Below are 20,371 nucleotides of genomic sequence, written 5' to 3' on the forward strand. Positions count from 1 at the left end.
CCTCTTTGTATTTTTAATAGATAATTTTTGATATGAGGTATTGTCCTGGTTTAGATAGAGTTAATTTTCTTCCTGGTAGCTGGTACAGTGCTGTCTTTTAGATTTAGTGTGAGAATAATGCTGATAACACACTGATGTTATAGTTGTTGCTAAGTAGTCCTTATTCTAAGTTAAGGATTTTTCAGTTTCCTGTGCTCTGCCAGCGAGCAGGTGCACAAGAAGCTGGGAGGAAGCGTGGCCAGGACAGCTGACCTGGACTAGCCAAAGGGCTATTCCGTACCATAGGACATCGTGTTCAGTCTATAAACTGAGGGGGCTGGCTGGGAGGGGCAGGTCGCTGCTCGGGAATCAGTCGGCGGGTTGTGAGCAATTGCACTGTGCATCACTTGTCTTTTCTTGGGTTGTATTTCTCTCTCTCGGTACGTTACTTTTCATCATTATTATCGTTGTTATTATTTTCATTATTAAGTTGTTCTTCACTCAGGAGTTTTACTTTTTTTTTGATTCTCCTCCCTGTCTCGCTGGGAGGGAGGAGGAGTGAGTGAGCAGCTGTGTGCTGTTTAGTTGCTGGGTTAAATTAACCATGACAAGATGAATAATAAATCTAGAAATCAAGTCAAATATTTTGCTTGGATTTCCTGATTATCATAAAATACTCAGAGTCAGGCAGTTCCTCTTCTAAAGCAGCAGGTTGTGTTGATGTTGGTAATTATTTTTTTAACACCTCAAATTAGTGACCTATTATTTTAGGAAGATTGTACCATGTCTAATTCAAGCTAACTTTAATTCATACATGCTCTAGTAATGTTCAAAAGTTGTGGCACTTAAGCTGCATAGTGCTGTGTGCCAGGCATATTCCTAGGGAATTTTCCTGCCTTGATTAGATTTTTCATTCTAAATAATGAAGGAAGAATAAAGCACGCAAATTAAGAACTAGTTAATGTAGTAATATAGAAACATCCACTGAGTGGCCTGCCTAGTGTGATATAGCAGAGCTACAGCAGAAGCAGCCATTTCTCTTCGATATTTAGTTTACTTGGTAAAAAGTATTGAACTTGACATACTTAACTCTCCGCTCTTAAGACACTGTATTTTCCCTGCCACTTGTCATGTACTGCTTTCTGTGCTCTTTCTATCTAACATCTTAGTTGCATGTCTGCATTTGGTGATAATTAAATGAAATTTAAATGAGTATTTGTAGAATTTTAAGAAAAAATAGTTGATAGTATATATGTAGAATTTCCCTGTTTATTAAGTAGGATTGTGCTTGATGATCCATCAAAGAAATTTTAGCATAGTTCTGCACTTCAAAATGCTGAGCTAATTTAGTAGCAATATTACCACTTGCAGTTAATTTTGGATTATTTAATTTGTCAGATTTAGACTAGCATTCTGTACTATCTTTGTTAACATTTTTGTGTGCTCTGTGTTTGTATATTCCAAACAGGTTGATGGACGAAAATCTACTCTATCCATGATAGACCGTCTACAAAGACAAATAATTGTAGCAGACTGTCAAGTCTACTTGGCTGTGCTCTCATTTGTAAAACAAGAGTTATCAGGTGTGCTGTGGCTTTAATGTTTAGATACATTTTTTTGCATGATATCTTTTAAATAAAGCTTGGTCATAAAGTGGCAATATGACTATCAGTAAAGATGATTGTAAGAAAGAGACAGTTCCATTTGAAACATTCCAAGATGGTATGTGCAGAGGTATTGTTCTACCTTTGTCTAGGTAGTTGTATCATAAAATGAGTTGGATTGCTACAGATTACAGCTTTCTGCTTTCTTCATACCAATAATCATATTCAACTGATTCTCCTTAGATAGGTTGGAATACGTTGCATGTTCCCATAGAGGCATTTGAGGAGTTGGTATGAAGATGGGTAGCATCGATGTACTTCATGTGGCCTGCAAGATAAAAGAGGCCATAGGTCCAAGCCACTGCGAAAATCCTAATGTCCCATATGCATTATGTTCATGACATCTCACGGAGGTGACAAACTGCCAGTGAAAGTAATTTTAAATGAAGTGTGTTGAAGATGGAACTGCTGAATCAGTTCTTATTGTCTGGTCACCAAAGTGTGTCCTTGCATGCCAGAGAGGTTAATCCTGTTGTGTTGAATACAGACCTCCTCATCTCAGCTGCAAAGCTGTTTCTAATCTTCTCTTCACATTCCTGGATCTCTTGCATAATCTTAAAGCATGTCTTCCTCCGTCAGTTTATAGAAGATGTGGTTAGGGTCATACACAAAGTGATCACGTTCCCAGGTTCTTCCTAGATCTGTGAAGACAAAAAGATGGCAGCCAGACCAGATTGTCAGTGAAAAACCTGCTGATCAGCTGAAAGGAATTGGAGAAATAATGTTTAGATTATTTAAAATACCACAAAGATCTTCGGTCAAAGACACAATGCTTTCTGCAATGGGCAGGACCATGTGCTTGGTTTCTTCCAAGCCATGACATCAAGAATATGTTTAGTTCTAGCTAGCAGAAATGCAGAGGGTATTTCTATCTACTGTGTGTGTAGTGCTACAGAAAGACTTTCTTACTATTGTTGATGCAGTTCTGGATTTTCATTTGTGGGTTGTTTTTTCCCCCCCCTCTTGAAGCTTTTTTCTTATTTCAGTATATATTCTGCAGCTGCATAAGTGAGTTGGAAGCTGTAGCTGAGGGTGATGTCTGTTCCCTTTCTCTCTTGTCTGCTGCTGAGAGAACTGAAGTGGGTAGCAGAGTACTGCAAAACATGCAGTATATTTGGGTTACTCTGAGTAAAAAATATTCCTGAAATTTTTAGTTAAAATTCCAAGTGGTTAAATGCCACCTCAGTGACTGCTAGTTACTGCCATTGCTGAACTGTTGGATCCATTATTTCAGGTTTTTTGAGTCTATTATCTTTCTGATTATGTATAAACATCTTTTGTTTTTATCATGTTTCTGTACAGAAATAGCTACCAGATTACTGAAATGAGTGTGACTTATAAAAAAAACATTTTTTCAGAGGCAGACAAACATTTCTGATTAGTGGATGGGTGAAGAATCCTTGTGTTTTTCTTCCTGAACAGATTGACAAGAAGCATATGATGACACACAAGCTGCTTTCTCATATGCCTAACACATTTTAGATTTTCTTTTCCACCCTCATGGGTGTATTACAAATAGTTTCATCATAAAGCAACTTACATTAGCTTCCCACAGCAATATTGGACTACCTTTTCTTGATATTTACCACTGCTGTCATGGATCTGACTGCTTTCAGAACGTTGTGCTGGGAAATCAGCTCAGTGATTGGGCTTGATGTAATTTTCATGTTTAAGAAGTCAGAAAAACATTATTTTAATTTGTTAGACTGCTTTCTCTTAGTATATCAAATCTATTAGGGTTATGCTGTGTTAATGACAGCACACTGATGGAAGCAAAGCCTAAAACTACTTTTTTCCACATCATATCCTTTCCATTTGATGCGTGCATCAAAACATAGTTAACTATTAGCAGAAACACTATCTGTAGGATAAGTAAAATGTGGGGTTTTCTTATTTGTCTGCTCATTGCTATGCATAGTTGTATGACCACTCAGCTTGTGGTGAACCACGTAACTTTTAAAATATTCTGTGCAGCCAAAAAGTGACCTAATTGCTTAAAATTGAAGTAACATTAGTCTTGTAATGCAGCTGAATCATGGCAGGGCTTTACATTTTTTTTTTTATTGTAACACTTTAATATGGAATTCAAGATGGAAGATTTTTTTTTAATATTTTATGTTGACAGAACCCTTCTGTCACAACTGAGAATACAAATTTTGCAGTCTTTCTCAGTGTGATTTCTTAAGACTATCAAACTAGTTTCATAGAACAAGAATCAAAAAAGAGGTAGTCTAGTCTGTGATGATGCTTTAGAAATGGTTTATTTGTGATTGAAAGGATTTTGTCAAAGATGTCAAAGGCTTATAAAGAGTGGTTTGTATTAATAGCGTTTTCCTTTTCTTTGATACACCCCACCTGTTGTGATCTAATTCTGGCATCAGTTATAACACTGATCTCTGCAAACTTGTGTTTAGAACACTGCTGCTATAACCATGCTCTTATTTGCTCTCATTTTTAGTTAACTCCTTTGTCCCTGCAGTTCCTAACTCAGGGCTCTTATCACAGACAAAATGTTGGTGCCTGCTTTATAATTAACATGTACAAGTATATTCTGTGTTTGTTTTCTGTTACCACAAGGATGTGCTATCGCCAAGATGAATGCTTTGTAAATAGACAGGTTGGACATCTTCATCTTTTGGTGTCATGCCTTTCTTTACCCTCCTTTAAAGAGGGTAATGAGGCTGAGAATTCTCTCATTCTGAACTGAGAATTCTCAAGACCAGATTTTTAAGGGAAGTTTAGGTACCCAGCTTGCATCTGAAATTGAGGAAGTTAGGCAACTGTTTTAAAACCATAAAATTCATGCATTTTTTTTCTATGATTTTCACCTTAATTATAAGGTGCTGTGTTCATATGAGGGGCAGAGAAATGGTGGTGTTAAATCTTTTTATCTAACCCGAAGGAAGGGGTTTTCTTAGTATTTTCCTATCAACTGTCATTCAACGTCATTTGAACTTAAGCAGTGTCATCTCTTTGAGTTTTGCTTCTCTGTTTGCCTGGGAGCCGTTTCATCTCCTCTCTAGTGGAGCTGAATCCAGCATTAAGTTCTTGATTTCTCTTATTTCTTTCTGACAGTTGTTTTGCTACATGGCTGAAGAAAAGTCCTTTTGCACTGCATGCTGTTTTAAAGTGTCTGGTTGAAAAGTGCTTAAGTTTCTAGTGCCCAGTATGAAAGACCTCTTCGAGAGGACAGTAGTTATGACAAAATCCTTCATACAATAAGTTAATGCAAATAGAGAGAGCATCCTGGGATTTGTGAAATACCATTTACTACTTGCTATGTTCTGCTTCTGAAATATATCTTTGAAATATTTTTTTTCCCTTGATTTTTAGCATACATAAAAGGTGGGTGGATACTCCGAAAAGCCTGGAAAATTTACAATAAGTGCTATACGGACATTAATACACTTCAGGAAATATATCAGAAGAAAACAACTCAGGAATCCTTGACTTCTGATGCTGCAAATGATAATCATATTGCTGCAGAAGGTGTAACGGAGGATTCGCTAAACAGACTGAAAGGTGCTGTTAGCTTTGGATATGGACTTTTTCATCTTTGCATATCCATGGTGCCCCCAAACCTGCTCAAAATCATCAACCTGCTGGGTTTTCCTGGAGACCGCCTACAGGGGCTTTCTTCACTGATGTATGCAAGTGAAAGTAAGGACATGAAGGCCCCTTTAGCTACGTGAGTAGCTATATTGAAATGCTTTGGTAGATAACTTAGTACTAAAAGTAAGTAACTGGAAAAAAGTCAAAACCAAAAAGTCATGTTGTTTCAAAGGAAACAACAGCAGGTAAAATAAACTTGTAGTTTGTTGTTTAACATGCCATGGTTTAGTAAATTCATCACTTTAATAGTGTATAAGATCTCTCTGCTGTTAGTTACTTACATGTATTTGGGGTTTGTGTCAGTATTTTGCTGTATTCTTGAGTACCTGCTATTCTAATGTCTAGTAATTTATATGCCAGCAGAGTAAATAAAAGCATCCCCTGAAGGCTGAGTGAACTTACCTGAGTTATATTCTCTGCTGTGGAGAGCATACTATTTTGTATGAGTCATTGATGTCACTTAGCTGTTTATCCTTACTATTAGCCAAAGATCTCCTCCAGTTTTCTTTTGGTTTTAGCATCTGAGTAAAATGGGATGTTCCTTTATAGTCTTTTTAGAGGATTATTTTTTGTGTACTCCTTTTCCCAAGCCTTCATACTGCATTCAGGTCTATTTATGAGGTGAAAGGTTAGCCAGACCTAATTTAAACTGCCCTCATAAATGAGTTTATTATTCCATTATCTCCAAATTAATGCTTTTATTGCTGGACCTACTGCAGGTACCATCAAATGTCACTTTTGAAACATTGACAGCAGAGCTAAAGTCTCTTATGCTTGAGGAGCAGAGTTGGATATCTGATTGATTAAGAAACCTTAAGATTAAATGTTCCTGTAGATTTGTTCTTTCTCCTTTCTGGGGAAGAAAAATGGTATTTTTGCAGGTGTTTCCTCCTTCAGATGGTCCTGGAAATCTTTGTGCTCTACCCTTTTTTCCAGGAGCAATGTAGGTCATGTAGATATCTGCCCTTCTGAACACCGGATGCATTTCTTTGACATTGATTTCAAGTGTGTCTGCTGATGTGTGTTTAGTTCTGTTGTTTGTTTTGTTTGTTTGGGCGGGGGGGGGGGGGGCGTGTTGCCTCTAATGAGCAATTATCTTTCAAAGTTTTCCTGTGGGTTTTTCTTTTTTTAAAATCTACAGACTTCTGAAGGCTCAACTGCTTTGATGCTGTGAGCTTGATTGTTACTTTACCTTTGGGTAATGTGCACTGAATTGTATGTTCAGGTGCAGTTTAGGAGTACATTGATGTGTGGCAATAGTATTGTGTCTGTTTTAAAGCCAGGTTGTATAAGGAAGGATTCATATCTTTCTTTGTCTTTCAGAATCATTTAAAAATACGCCTGTGTAGAACGTTATCGTTAAATTTCTGTTTACAAGCTGTAATCCTTTTTATTCTTATGTTTCTTTCAGATTAGCTCTGTTGTGGTACCACACAGTTGTTCGTCCCTTTTTTGCCCTTGATGGCAGCGATAATAAGGCAGGATTGAAAGAGGCAAAAGAAATTCTTGCAAAAAAAGAGTCTGCTTATCCAAATTCTTCTCTGTTCATGTTCTTCAAGGGAAGGATACAGCGATTAGAGGTATTGCATGTTTTTCCTTTTGACAGATTTCTCCTCCCCATCCTTTGTTATTTTATGTTTTTCTGATGTGATCGAACTGGGCAAGCTTCAGCAAATTGTGACTAAAGATATAGATACATGGAGTGATAAGAAGATGGGATTAGCTCCTTCCTAGTTTCAAGTTCATATGCTAAACCTGCTCTTCCACTCTTTCTATCTGAATTAATGTCACTTTGAAATTCTTTCTCAGCTACTTGATACGTTTGTAGGAAGCTCAAAGGAAGTGCTTTTGGTCACTCATGAGTTTCTTGTGGTATAAATAGCTATTTCAGTTTTGCTTGTCAAGCTAAAATCTGGGTATTATCTGCTGAGTACATAGCATTTATCTTCCCCTTTTCATTTTATGCAGTGTTCATATACAGCTAATTCTCTCCAATAATTTCCCTCAAATAACTGCTTTGGCTTTTAAGAGGTCAAACCAGGATATTTTCTGTTGCTAAGGGTAGGCTCTGACCCAAGTACAAATGTATTCACTGAAAATGTGTTTGTGAATGCTATTGCAGAGTGTTACTCAAACACTGCAGTAGCCTCATGGTTTTTGGCTGAGTTATTCTTTAAGAATCTGTGATAATACAAAATGGTGGTGAGTACTTTAAACTACTCATCTCCTAGCTGCTGCTTTTATCAGACCAGAATATTTCCAGAGCAATTACATTAGCAAGAAAACCCAACACAAAAGCACAAACCAGAATGTACAAACCCTTCATCTCAACATGGTAATTACAAGAGCTAATCCAGATCTTGATGGTCATTCTTTGCTAGGGTTTGCAGTTAACTTTCTCAAATACAGCTTAATATTTTGAGGGAAGTAGCAACAGTAACAGACAGAGGGGCAGGCTTCAGTGGCCTATCGGATTTTGCAGGCATATTCTTGCATGGGATTTGGATGTTGGTTTTTTTGCTGTCTCTCTGAAAGCAACAGTGCATTTGGGGAATTGCACTGTTACAGGCAAGCTGTCAGTGTTTGGGAAGTATTTCTGTTTTCCAAGCAGGAAAGATTTTAATGGTCTTTGGTCAATTTTATGCATATTCCATTCTTATGTTAAAAATCAAATTTGTTAGGAATAGCTACACAATGAATGCAAGTGCAGTTAAAAATGTAAATATGTTGATTGCCAGAGTATGACTTGGTATTGGGAACTCTTCCCCCCCCTCCCCATTTAGCATAATGAGGAATAAAATTCAACTGATTCTTCTGACTTTCAGGGCAAGCTAGAGCAAAAGTGTAAACATAAGTTGTCAGTAAACAGTATGTTTCTACGTGTAAATACAGAGGATAGGTTTGGGATGAGTTGCCAGTTCTGTGTAGTCAGTCCTCTTCTGGAGTACTGTTATGTTTCAAAGGAGAGTTCTTAACATGTTACCTTTAAGTATTTGTGCATTAAACGGTGCAGTATATAGATACCAAAGTTTAGCTCCAAGTGAAATAATTTGTGCCAGAAACAGCGTGACCATGTTAACCAAGTTAGTTAGCTTAGGCAGGCAGAATACTGTGCATTATGCTATGTAGCCATACCCTTAAGTCAGCAGAAAACTTACTGGTTGCTAACAGGAATTAAAATGTTGCTTTGCTATTCATGTATTTGTTTGCATGAGAGCTCCTCCATTCAGCAGCCTCTTCCCCCTGCCCCTCTGTCATTCCTTTGTTGTAAGTGGTACTGTATCACTGAGGCTTTTCTGTGTCTAAAAGTTTTAGTTAAATGTCTAGGGCTCTTCTGTAGGCTCTGTTCAGAATTTACAAGCTTAATTGGCTCAAATGTTGTTGACATAATAATGAAGGCAGATGTGTGACTGGTGGCAGTGGCATGGGGAGCTGCACTGGATTTCTGCACAATACACTTGTGGTTACACGTCTCGAATCTGGGCATTGGTTTTACAGCATCCATTGTACACTCTGAATCAGAAGTGCACATATATTCTTAGATTACAAACTAATATGCTGAGTCGTAATTTCTGCATCATCTCCCAGGACAGGTGAGGAAAGCTCCTGCAAAGCCTGGGAAGTGCTTATATGGCCTTCCTTGAAGTTGTTAAAACACAGGTAGGTTTCGGTTCTTTCCGCCAGGCGTGGGAATGTTATTTTCAGATGATTTACTGAAATTGGGAAGTCTGTGCTTCGACCTATATGCACTTAAAAGTATACCTTGAGCTGAAGCTTATATATTTTGTAGTGTATCGTGTATCATCTATCATCTTTTAAAAGTTCTGTGATAAAATTTAAATATATGTAGATGATAGGCAGCTTAGATGTCATCAGAAGACCTTGTATGTTCTGAAAGTACATATCAGTAATTGTAGGCTTTGTATTAGAGCCTACTAGCACTCAGCCCATCAGATTATTTTTTTATACCCTTTGATCCCGCATACCTTTCGTGTAACTTTCAGCTGATGGTATATTCACTTCTATTCTCAAGTCTGCATACACCTATGTATCTGTATGTGTGTATTGTTTCTTTTCTATGGAGAAAGAAACAGTAAGGAGCATAGTTCAGCCATGAACACCTGGAGGCAGAAGCAGTAATGCAAGACTGGACAGTGAGACACAAATCTGACAAAGGAGAAAATTGCAAAGGCAGACAGTTGAGAAAGGAAGATTTCCTGGTAACAGTGCTATGAAAGACAAGTGAAGAGCATGTGACCTTATAATGTTTTGTGCACTAAAAAGCACGTATGAATATTAGTCAATAAAAGCCTTAACAGACTTAGGTTTTCTAAGAAGTAGCCTTACAGGTACTATAAACATGGACCAAGTTATCTTTCAGATTTTTTCCCAGATTCACATTTTTGAGAAGTCTAAAAGCATTTGGAGACTATTGAAATTAATGAGTTAAGGGAAAGGAGGATGATCTGGGAAAGCTGGAATGAAAGTGCACCATGAAGTTAAAGGTTGCAGTGGTAGGCTGATCAAATCTATCTTGGTTTTTTAAGAGTAGGTTAAGAGACTGTGTGTTAAAAGTAGCGTTTTTCCTGACTCTTACATAACTCAGGCTGTTTTTATGGACGTAACTATTGCTGTTCTTGACTCATGATTGTATGGTATGTATTCCAGACTCACAAGTATTTCTTTGTGAATGTCTGACTGTTTCTATCTTTGAAATACTTTGAAACTAAAGCTGATAATGATGTTTCATGTAAGGTTAAGCTACTAAAAACAAGCGAGAGTAACATTTTTATACTTGTGCCTAAAGGGTACTTAAAAATGTAATTAGTGTAATAGCTGCTGAAACTCACTGGTCTGAAATCCAGTTTCCGGCTGTGCCCTTGGGCCTTTCTTATTACTGTGAAAATAAAAATATTGCCATCCATTTGCTAAATACGTATTGTCTAATATTATAATTGTGTTAATGAATACCAATTTACTTTTGAAACTGTGACTTAGACTATTCAAGTGTGATATTGTGGCCAGTAGTGAGATTGACATGGTGGTAGCATGGGAGAGGGCAGAGTAAAAAAGGTGGTGTTCTGAATCTTATGTATTTCTGCTTTTCAGCTTGCAAGTTTGATTTCTTTTTTTTTTTTTTCTTTTTTTCCTGATCAACAGCACTTTTTAAAAAATCTCCATCTGCTTTTTTAGGTAGTACAAATCACCCCACTCAGAAATAGTTAAACAGATTGATAGCTTCATGTGCAGAGTGGTAAGGGTATAAAGCAAAAACAAAGTGTGTGACAAAATCGTGAACTAAGCAAGATTGCTTCTCTTTGATTAGGCACAGACTCTGGGTGTGTATATATATATAAACAACAAGGAATCTTGGGCTGGGACAAAGAACTCCAGTTCTGAGGCTTGATCTGTAGAGTTCAGTTCTAGGTGCACGTTAAGAGTGAAGTACCAAATACTGCAGCTGACAGGCAGAACACCAGTGGTACGTTCAGGTGTGCTGCAGGGTGTTTGATGTGCAGTCTGGTGGAAATGTGCAGTGGTATTGTGGGCTTAAATGTAATGCTGACAAGTACTCTTGCTTTTTTTGGTTACCTTTGGTAGACATCTTGGTATCAGTGGTATCATTCTTAGAGGTGGGAGGGTGTGGCATGGAAAGTAGACTGAGGGCAAGAGTAATACTAAGAATTGAGAAGTCTTAAATGAATTTTCTGAAATAAAGTCATAATGATGTCTTAAAGAAATTTTCAGAGCTTGTGTAATGTCAAGGTTTATTTTCAGGAATTGTGCTGGCCTCTCTAGTTACTTGTTCTAGGCTATAAAATACGGAATACTAATTTTACTCTGTTTTGATTTTTGTGTTTAGGGAAAAATGGGTGTGTGTGTGTTAAGGAATAGAAAATACGGGCTTTGAAATTTCCATATAGTGTCCTCCAGTGTAAATGGTCCCCTTTTTAGATGTTGTTTGCTGGTTTCCCCTTAATCATGAGCATGACTTCTTAAAAGCTTCATAGATTCATAGTGCTGACTGAGAATAGAGAGGTCCTGGAAGAGGGAAAGTGTCCTGACATTTCAGAACAACTCTGTGGGGAAACATGTCAGCTCAGGAAGCCGCCTTGGCTCGGGAAGCTCTGTAGGTGCTTAGTTGGTGGGTTGGGGTGTTTTTGGTTTTAATTTGAAGGTAGGAAATGCACTACTATGGTTCTCACACTAGCTTCACTAATCCTCTTTATGGTTATGTAGTTCTGTATATTACAGATTTTATGGATTAATATTTTTTTGTCTTTGTATTATGTCTGAGAGGCATGAATGATGCCTGTTGAAGGAATTACAAGTGTGTGTGTGTATATTTTTAAATCTCAAGAATACCAATTTCAAGTGTCAGCCAAGATGTTATCTTGCAGACTCTTGGGACTTTACAATTTTTTGTTTATTCTCTGAAACAGTAAATGGATAGTAATCAATTTTAAGAGTTAACACTAAGAGTAGAAATTCATATTCCAGTATGTTGTCACAATCCCTGGAGATGACTGAAACTTTAATTATTAAGGAATGTCTCTGAAACATATTTACTGAGCTTGATGCTTAGGGAAAACTTATGCAGATGTCAAAACACTTGAGAGATCTAGGTAGCTAGAGAAGTGGATTATAGAAGATTGAATATTCAACTAACTGGACTTGTGTATTGCTGTGTGTACTTCATGTGCTGCCCCAGACTGGTGTATGGCGTTGCAGGCAATGATGTAATTGCCACTAGTCATTGTGTGGAATAACATGTCCTACAAATAACTGATTTATATTTTCAAATGTTTGTAAGGTTTTTTAGGTTTTTAGAAAGCAAAGTATCTTCACAGAGGACTAAATACTTTTTTTTTTTCATTTTCCTCAGAAGCATTCAAAACATAGATTTACTGAACTTCTAAACTTCTTAGCGCAAAAATAAAGTTTTAAGCCAACATTATTTTTTCTGTAAGACTGGACTCATAACACTTACTTTCCAGGAAGTTGTGTTGGGACAATGCAGCATTAGTGGAGTATTGCGTGGTGGAGAGAATGTGTTGCTACAAAAGTAAACAAAGAGTACATTACTCAGGCTCCCTGGTAACTTTGAGGGCAAATGTAACTCACCTGTTTTTCTGTGCAGTGTATTCTTTTGTCATGCCAGCAAGCATCTTAGTCAAATCACCATTCTATTTTCTAAGTGTACAGTGTTTATATTGGTACAGCTGTGGATCCTTTTGCTGGCAGTTGTGCTGTCTTGATGCAATATATGATTTAAATTGTTCCTTAGCAACTAAAACAGTTTTCCCTGATGAGACGAAGAAAATCTAATAAAATCACCTCAGAGCTCTGTGTGTGTGTGGTCTTCAGATACAACGCTGCAGATTTTTGCAGGAACTTTTGAATTCAATTATGCTTGCATAAGTGACAGGTTTGCTTTTTCAAGGGTTTCTTTCATGTACATGCTTAGCCAGGAGAGCAGCTTAAAGATCCTTCTGGTTTATAAATTATTATACTTTTATGTGAGAATAAATATAGGAACACTATTAAGTGGGTATAGGCCACATTGGCATGTGTAGTGTGTCTGTGTATAATACTAATTAAGGGGGAGGAGTGCAAATCAACATTTGTGATGTGATGATTGTTATGGAGAAGTCCCATCCTAGACTGGGAAAACTAGAAATTAAGGTAGTTAAATTACCATTCTAGTTCTTGCAAAACTGTCAGCCTCTTTTTGCTAAGCTGTTGGTAACTAATCATTTTATCACAATGGTTTTTTATCTCATATGCCTTTTTGTCTTCTTACGTGTCATGCAGCATTTACAAATTCTCTATTAACTGTTGCTTAAAGTGATTACTGAGGGATGTGGAAAAAGGTGAAATAGTTCAAAATAAATAAACATTAAAGATTACCTTATTGTGCAGAAAGCTTAAACTTTATTGGCAGATGCTAAAATATATGACTTTTAAAGGTGGAATGACTAATAAGAGTAGAAATGAGATTACTCAAAAGCTTCTTGCACAAAACCAATGAATTTCAAACTTAGTGGCAAATAGAAGGAAGCCACTTGATTTTTAAGGTTGAGAGATGATCTGAACTGGCTGCAAGTTCTCAGTGATAGTTATTATATTATTAAACTCCTATACTGTCCCCCTCCCCCCTTTTTAAACTCTGGTGTTCTACATTTCTTTTTTCATATGAAGACTTGTAGAGTGCAAATTCCTTACTGTATGTTTTAATTTTTACTGTTGCACGTGGTGGAACAGATTGTTAGTACCTTGCAAGCAAATGCTTTGCATTCTTGTCTAAAGTTTAATTTAAATCTAAATCTGAGTTTCTTCATATTAGTGATTCTTACTTCCCTTGTCTCTTATAATTTGGCTTTTGTGTAATGTTTCATATCATGAATACAAAATATATGGAGCAATCTGTTCACTACAAGACCTCTTTAAGATGCTTGTTTATCATTGTAAATAAAGGCTTTGTCATAATTTGCCCATACTTCCATTCAGAAGTGATTCAGGTTGAAAGAGTTGGGGGGCGGGAAGCTGGCCAAAGGAATTGCAGTGTGGAGCTGATGTATTGAATTAGTATTTACCCTTCTTCAAACTGTTAACTCTGTGGTGGATTTTAGCTCATTTAAAATAATCTGGAGTCTGAAATGAATTTTGAGGTTTTCCTCTCAATGGGATGTTGTGCTTCTTTCATCTAATCAAACCAAAGGCTGAAATCTGTAAGACACTTCCATATAGTTATTTTTAAATACCTTTTAACAGAAATCTGAATGTTTTCTTTATCAGAATCAAATTATCCCACAAATTTTAAATTTTGGACATCTGAATTTTTTTTTTCTTCTTTCACTTCTATTAGTGTCAAATCAATAGTGCCTTGACCTCATTTCATACCGCTTTGGAACTTGCAACAGACCAAAGGGAGATTCAGCATGTCTGCTTGTATGAAATAGGTGAGTTGGATATGTTTATACTATAAATAGCTCACTTCTAAGTTTAGACTAACAACTTCAATAAACAAGCTGGATTATTTTTATTAGGATTTAAAAAAAGGTTTTAGAATACTGGCCTTTGTCTTGGATGGATTATGGTAATAATCCTGTCTTCTTGTTTGGACAAGTAGAATTCAACAGTTTTCCATAATTTTAAAGTTTTCTGCAAATACAAGGTGATGTGAAATCAGAGAGTAGGCTATAGAATCAAGGTACACTGTTCACCTACTATTTAAAATGAGAAATTAATTAATCTGATTTGTCTGTGGAATCACTACTTCTGTGCCAAAAACTAATCGGTCTAGTGAAGCTTCACAGTTTGCAGGACCTATATTTCATGTTCATTTCCTTCTATCAACATATGCTATGTGTTCTTAGTTTGCATACAAGTCCTTAGAGTGGAGAAGATGTGTTGTTGCTCCAGGCTTTAAATGTGTCTTGTTAAGGGAACTTGTCACAGTGGGGAAGAATAAGGGAGCAAGTAAGTTGTAACTCTGTAAGTTTCAGCATCCTACAAAATACGGTATTTACATTAAAAAAAAAAAGCTTTTGGTGTCTGTATAAATTTTTTTGTTGCTCTGAAGTGAGTTCATTGTTTCGTATGAAATCTTACAATTCAACGTTTCCCAGTAAATTTAAACTGGTCTTTAAATGTGTGTCATTGATTTGATTTGGTTTTAACTTTTCTGATTATTGTTATAATTGTTAAGCTAGCTCCAGCTCTCATAACAGACTCTGTTTCAGTAATGTTGACACCAAATTTGAATTACTGTGCTTTCTCTGAAGTTAAATTACTCTTGCTTTTAGGTTGGTGCAGCATGATAGAGATGAATTTCAAAGATGCATTTGAATCCTTTGAAAGGCTTAAAAATGAATCCAGGTGGTCCCAGTGCTACTATGCTTATTTAACAGCAGGTGTGTATATTCAATGTGTCGGATAAGTCATAAATCAGTTTGGAGGGAAACTTACTAGTGCACATAGTGCCTTCCACACTGCCTGCTGCTTATGCAGCTTTATGCCAGACTTGACTTAGATAATTTTGTTTGTTTATATAATGTACACTTGTGTGCGGGCACATGCGTGTGCCCAAGTACTTCCTCTCTCCTTCTGTCTCTCCTTCTAGATGTAGATACAGTTATGATTGTCAGTGGAGTGACAGGTCATATAACAATGTATTGCAAAGACTTAATAAATAAATCCTTAGAGGTTGAGTGATATCAGAAAAAGTAGTACTGTCTGGTTAATGATCACAGAGTTGGGGAGTTGGGATTCGCATGTCTGTCAAATCCCCAGTCTAGATCCTTTCTGGAAGTGAGTGTGTCTTTTTTTCCTGTGACCATATGATATCTAATCTTAATCTTTCCAGTTTCCTATCCCGGTAGTGTTAACACATTTTTGTTTCTGTGTTCTTACAGTGTGTCAAGGAGCCACTGGTGATGTCAATGGTGCTCAGAATGTGTTCAAGGAAGTTCAGAAGCTTTTCAAAAGAAAAAACAATCAGATTGAACAATTTTCAGTGAAAAAGGTTTGGTTTAGCATAGGCTGACTTGTTTCAGTACAGTAATTACACTTCGTAATTTTGTTGGAATCTTTACCAGTATTTAATTTTGGAGGATATATCTGTTTTCTGCTGTGTTGCTTCTGTAGAATTAGTGGGAAGGAATCAGGTGGAAAAACAATAGTGTCATGTATTTTAAGGACCTAGCAAAGGAAATGTGAACTAGCTATTCACTTTACAACTAAAGTAATTATTAAAGATAAAAATACATGATACTGTAGTTGCTTTGGTAATTTTCCTTCTAGCTTTGCTTTTCTTACTCCTTTTTATCTTGTCTTGTTTGTCAAAGCCTTAGTTCTTTTTGAAAGCTAGGAGTTGTATAGAAAGTATCTCCCAACTGATGATCTTGCAGATGTTACCGTTTCAGCATCCAGTCAGTGTCTACTTGGGATTGTGAAATACAATAAAACCCGATCAGGCTACATACAAGGAAGCTTTAATTTTGATCAATATGTAATCCCTTAAATTAATTGAAATATTTTGCTTTTTAGTCTTAAAAGTTTTTAAGTTGCCACTGACTTTATTCTCATAAAATTGTTGGATGCTTTCATGAAAGAGTTAGAATTACTGTTTATGATACATTGTTTGTGAATATTATGTTCCCTCTAAAAGGTCAGATGACAGATCTCCCTTTCTTCTTTCTCCTTACTTTGCAGGCAGATAGATTTAGAAAACAAATGCCGACCAAAGAGCTCTGTGTCCTGGCATCCATTGAAGTATTGTACTTATGGAAAGCCCTTCCAAACTGTTCTCTCTCAAACTTACAGCATATGAGCCAAGGTATAATCTGGTTCCTTGACTTAACTTATTTACTTTTTAAAATCAGGTGTATAATTTTCTTCTGTTATGTGGAGTAGCTGATTGTTGTAGCATGAAAATTTAAACCTGTGTCCATGTGTCATAGCAAAACAGTTTGAGTAACAAAAGAATAATGACCCATTAAGATTCAGTTTAATGCTTCATTTTTACCGTTTTTGTAGGTTTTTGGGAAAAGTTTAACTGCCTGCTACATATAGTTGGTTTTTAATCAGTTACATTTGCCCATTGTTTCAAATGAAACAATAGCTTGATAGTTATTGTTCAGAGTCACTAAGCAAAATTTAACTTACTTAAACCTAGCTACAAAATGAAAAAACACAAATAACGAACCAATTCATTTCTGCATGTCAATTTTCATCTAAGAAGGAATATGTAGCTTGTGAGGACATGTATGACGTAAGGGTTCTGTTTATCTTTGGCACTGGGATCATCTTAGTGGTGAAAGGAGCATTTTATGGTTGCTTCTTTCTTAGTCTGCAGATATCTTTGGATGTCTGTCACACGAAGCTTATGGTAGCAGTGTTTATCATGAAGTTTTCAGTACTCCTTTCTCCATCCGCTAATCAGTCTTGTTTGCGTTCTGCAAACAGTTTCAAGTTACTGCCTGCTCATTTAAAAAAATTGAAAAAAATGTCTGCCAGTGAGATACTTCCTTTTTTCTGTAATTGTGAAATTTGGATTTGTACGTGACTTATGTTAAACTAGAAAACTACCAGTCTTTGAGTTAAGAGTCAGGATTAGTTGTGGGGTTTTGTTCCGGTTTTAATTTAAGATAATTTGTCCATTTAAATTGCGTGATGGCAGTAGGTTACATTCAGATCCCTGGTTTTCTAGTCCCAAAGATAATGGTGAACGCTTTAAAATTAGATTTTCTTATGTAAAATTAGATTTCAGGATTTTTTTTCTGTCATTTGCTTTCAGAACAATCAGCTTTAGAGGTTGTAAAGAGTATGTATTTCTCTCCGGCACACTCAGAAGCAGCATAGATCTTCCATGTATAAACTTCTAGCCAGTGGTTCACATTTTAATGTGAAATAGCAGTATAGATTAAATTTCAGAGATACACCTCTTGCAGGTAGGACACTGACAGATGTGTCTGCATCAGCGATCCCTGGTTGAAGATTTTCAAGTGTTATTGCTATGTCTTATGTGTATCTCAAGAATGATGAAATGATAGGGGATTTATTTTTTATTTTAATTTTCCTCCTCTTCTCTTGAACAATTGGAGTATAATTTGCTGGGGTTAGTTTCCAGGCTTTTCCTCAGGGCAAGAAGTTGACTTAAAAATGAAGAAATTAATTTGTATCTATATGTATCTCTGTAAGTAAAATGCCAAATAACTTGAGACTTGGAATACAAGTGAGAGTTGACAGCCTTTGTGTATTGTGTAATGTCCAAATACTTCATGCAGCCAACTCTTAGTTATTCATAGGTGGCTTATTTGGGTTGTGGCTTAACTGTTGTGACTGCAGAGCTAGTTAAGATCAGGCAGGATTTATGAGATGAGGTAGAAAGTGAAGTTAATGGAGCTCTACTGCTCCAGGCACAGCAGTTCAGCTCCTTTTGAAGGGATTAAAAGCCCTGCAGGCCTCCCTGTGCCCCAGCCTTTCTGGAGGTGATGGTACAGACAAGTGCAAATAGCTCCTCATGGAACTGGCCTTGATTTAACAGAGCTGGCGCTAATAAACTTGATCACAACGGAGCCTGATTCATCTGGAGATGGTTACATGCATCATGATTCAGTTCTTCCTGGAAACAGAGCTCTACTCAGCTGAGGTACAGGCTGTCCCTGGGTTGTGGACCAGCTAAGGTCTGGCAGATAAGCCTTATCCTCTCATCAGCACTCCGAATTGTGATGCCAAAATATCCTAGTCTGGGTTTTTAAGTCCGGTACAGATTTTTGTGCGTCTGTCACTTGGCTTCAGTTCAAAACAAATTGGCTTTGTCTGACCTGCTTGCCCTGTGCTCCTTGTAACTTGAACTATGTGTTTTTCTGTCAATATCTGGGGCAAACCAGTTTCCCATAACACCAGAAGGAGTTTTTTAACTTTAACCTTTTAGTGGATGTTTCATAGACCAGTGGAGAAATGGATTCTCTTCTAGTGAGAAGAACACACCAACTGCCTTTGACTTCAGCCCATTCGTTCCTGTCAAGAATTGTTCTCACGAGTGTCAGGTTGCTTGATGAGGTTCATACAAAATGGATTGTATTTAAAAGAAGCCAAAGTACTTCGATTTATATTAATGTTAGTAGCATCTTTTTCTGATTAAGTTTAATCATCAGTCTAAAAGTCACCATAGACCACAACTCCTGTCTAAGGAAGGATTTCAATCCATCTTATTTGTTTACTGGAATCTTTTCATTAAGCTTGTCAGGATGTTGATGATTCATCAGCTGTTGGCTTGAGGAATTTGCTTCTTGGTGCCATACACAAATGCTTAGGAAATTCTGAAGATGCTGTTCAGGTAAGTTGTTAAATGATAATTTACACCATTAATCCTATTTTATGAGCTATTCTGCTAAACAGTAAATATTGTTGAGTGAGAGTGTTAAGCAAGCCGTTAGTTTTCAGTGCTATTGATGGTTCTGTTTTGTGAATTCCAACAGAGTATGTCAGGTTCTCTTTAAATCTTCTGGTTTAGTATGTCTTTGTTATATTCTGTGTTGTAAAAGTAATTGGCCATGTTGAATGAACATGGCAACTAAAGCGGCTTGTAGGAGCAAGAGTTAAGGAGAAGCTGGGAAGAAGAATGGAAAAGTTCTTGCTTTGCTGGAATTACTTTGTCCAACAATGAAAATTCAACTTTAAAAAAAAAAAACAGCTTGGAGATTGACCTTTTGAAACTGTAGGTTTGCTGCTTCTCCTCTAGACCTATTAGACACTGAGAGGTTTGATTATTAGCACATACCAAAGAAAAATTTTGCCACTGCTCCAGGCTTTGATCTGTAGGCGCAACTTTTATTTTCCTCCTTGAAATAGAATCCAATTCACATAATCAACAAGGGAGCTGATGCTAGCTTTAAATCTTTTTTTTCTTTTTTTTTTTCCTCTCAAGCATACCTTAAATAATCCAGGTACTTCATTTCTGATGTAAAGTTCCTTGTTAGATCTAATATTTTTTCAATAGGAAGTTGGAACACTCTTGAAACAATCAATATATTACTTGGTAAAAATCCAAACAAATAATTTGGCCTTGCTACAGTAGTGTTGGTAAAAACATCTGGGTCCTTGCTTAAAAATCTCTACCACTGGAAATTTTTAATGTATTCTCATTTTAGCTTTGGGCTGATTTGGGCTTAAAGTTGAACTTCTAGGGTTTTTAAGTATCAAACAGTCAATTTTAATGAATTACTGCAGTCTTTTTTCTTTAATTTTTATAGTTCTTTCAGCGAGCTGCTAAAGATGAACTGTGCCGTCAGAACAACTTGTACGTCCAGCCATATGCTTGCTATGAACTTGGCTGTCTTCTATTAGACAATCCAGAGGTAATAGCATAACCTATTTTTAAACTCTTAAAATTAGGGTGGGGAGTCAACATACCACTATACAAACAATGAAACAAAGTTTATAGGTGATAATGTGTGTTAAGTTTAAAAAATTTGTTTTATACCTATCGTAAAGAAACTTACTACTTTTTGCAAACCAAGCAATGCAGTGCGATTTAGGTAACATCTTAATTTTTCAATATCAAGAGCTATAAGGACATTCTGAGGATCTTAGTGTATCTGTCAATA

At 36.6% G+C, this 20,371-nt stretch overlaps 1 protein-coding gene across 4 annotated transcripts in view; it reads left to right on the forward strand.

Annotated features, from left to right (window-relative positions):
- TTC39C (tetratricopeptide repeat domain 39C) overlaps window positions 1-20,371 on the forward strand; it is a 42,972-nt gene that overhangs the window by 12,448 nt on the left and 10,153 nt on the right. For 3 of the 4 annotated variants that reach the window (XM_074879722.1, XM_074879731.1, XM_074879741.1), the window contains 9 exons: window positions 1,448-1,562; window positions 4,977-5,331; window positions 6,667-6,835; window positions 14,125-14,218; window positions 15,065-15,172; window positions 15,674-15,783; window positions 16,473-16,596; window positions 19,004-19,101; window positions 20,018-20,122. In XM_074879722.1, coding sequence (XP_074735823.1) covers window positions 1,448-1,562; window positions 4,977-5,331; window positions 6,667-6,835; window positions 14,125-14,218; window positions 15,065-15,172; window positions 15,674-15,783; window positions 16,473-16,596; window positions 19,004-19,101; window positions 20,018-20,122 — 1,278 coding nt within the window. Of the gene's footprint in view, window positions 1-1,447; window positions 1,563-4,976; window positions 5,332-6,666; window positions 6,836-14,124; window positions 14,219-15,064; window positions 15,173-15,673; window positions 15,784-16,472; window positions 16,597-18,306; window positions 18,412-19,003; window positions 19,102-20,017; window positions 20,123-20,371 lie in introns of those variants that run through there. The other variant, XM_074879749.1, reaches the window with a different exon arrangement.

This window comes from Strix uralensis, chromosome 1 (genome assembly GCF_047716275.1).
Source record: "Strix uralensis isolate ZFMK-TIS-50842 chromosome 1, bStrUra1, whole genome shotgun sequence".
Lineage (NCBI taxonomy): Eukaryota > Metazoa > Chordata > Aves > Strigiformes > Strigidae > Strix > Strix uralensis.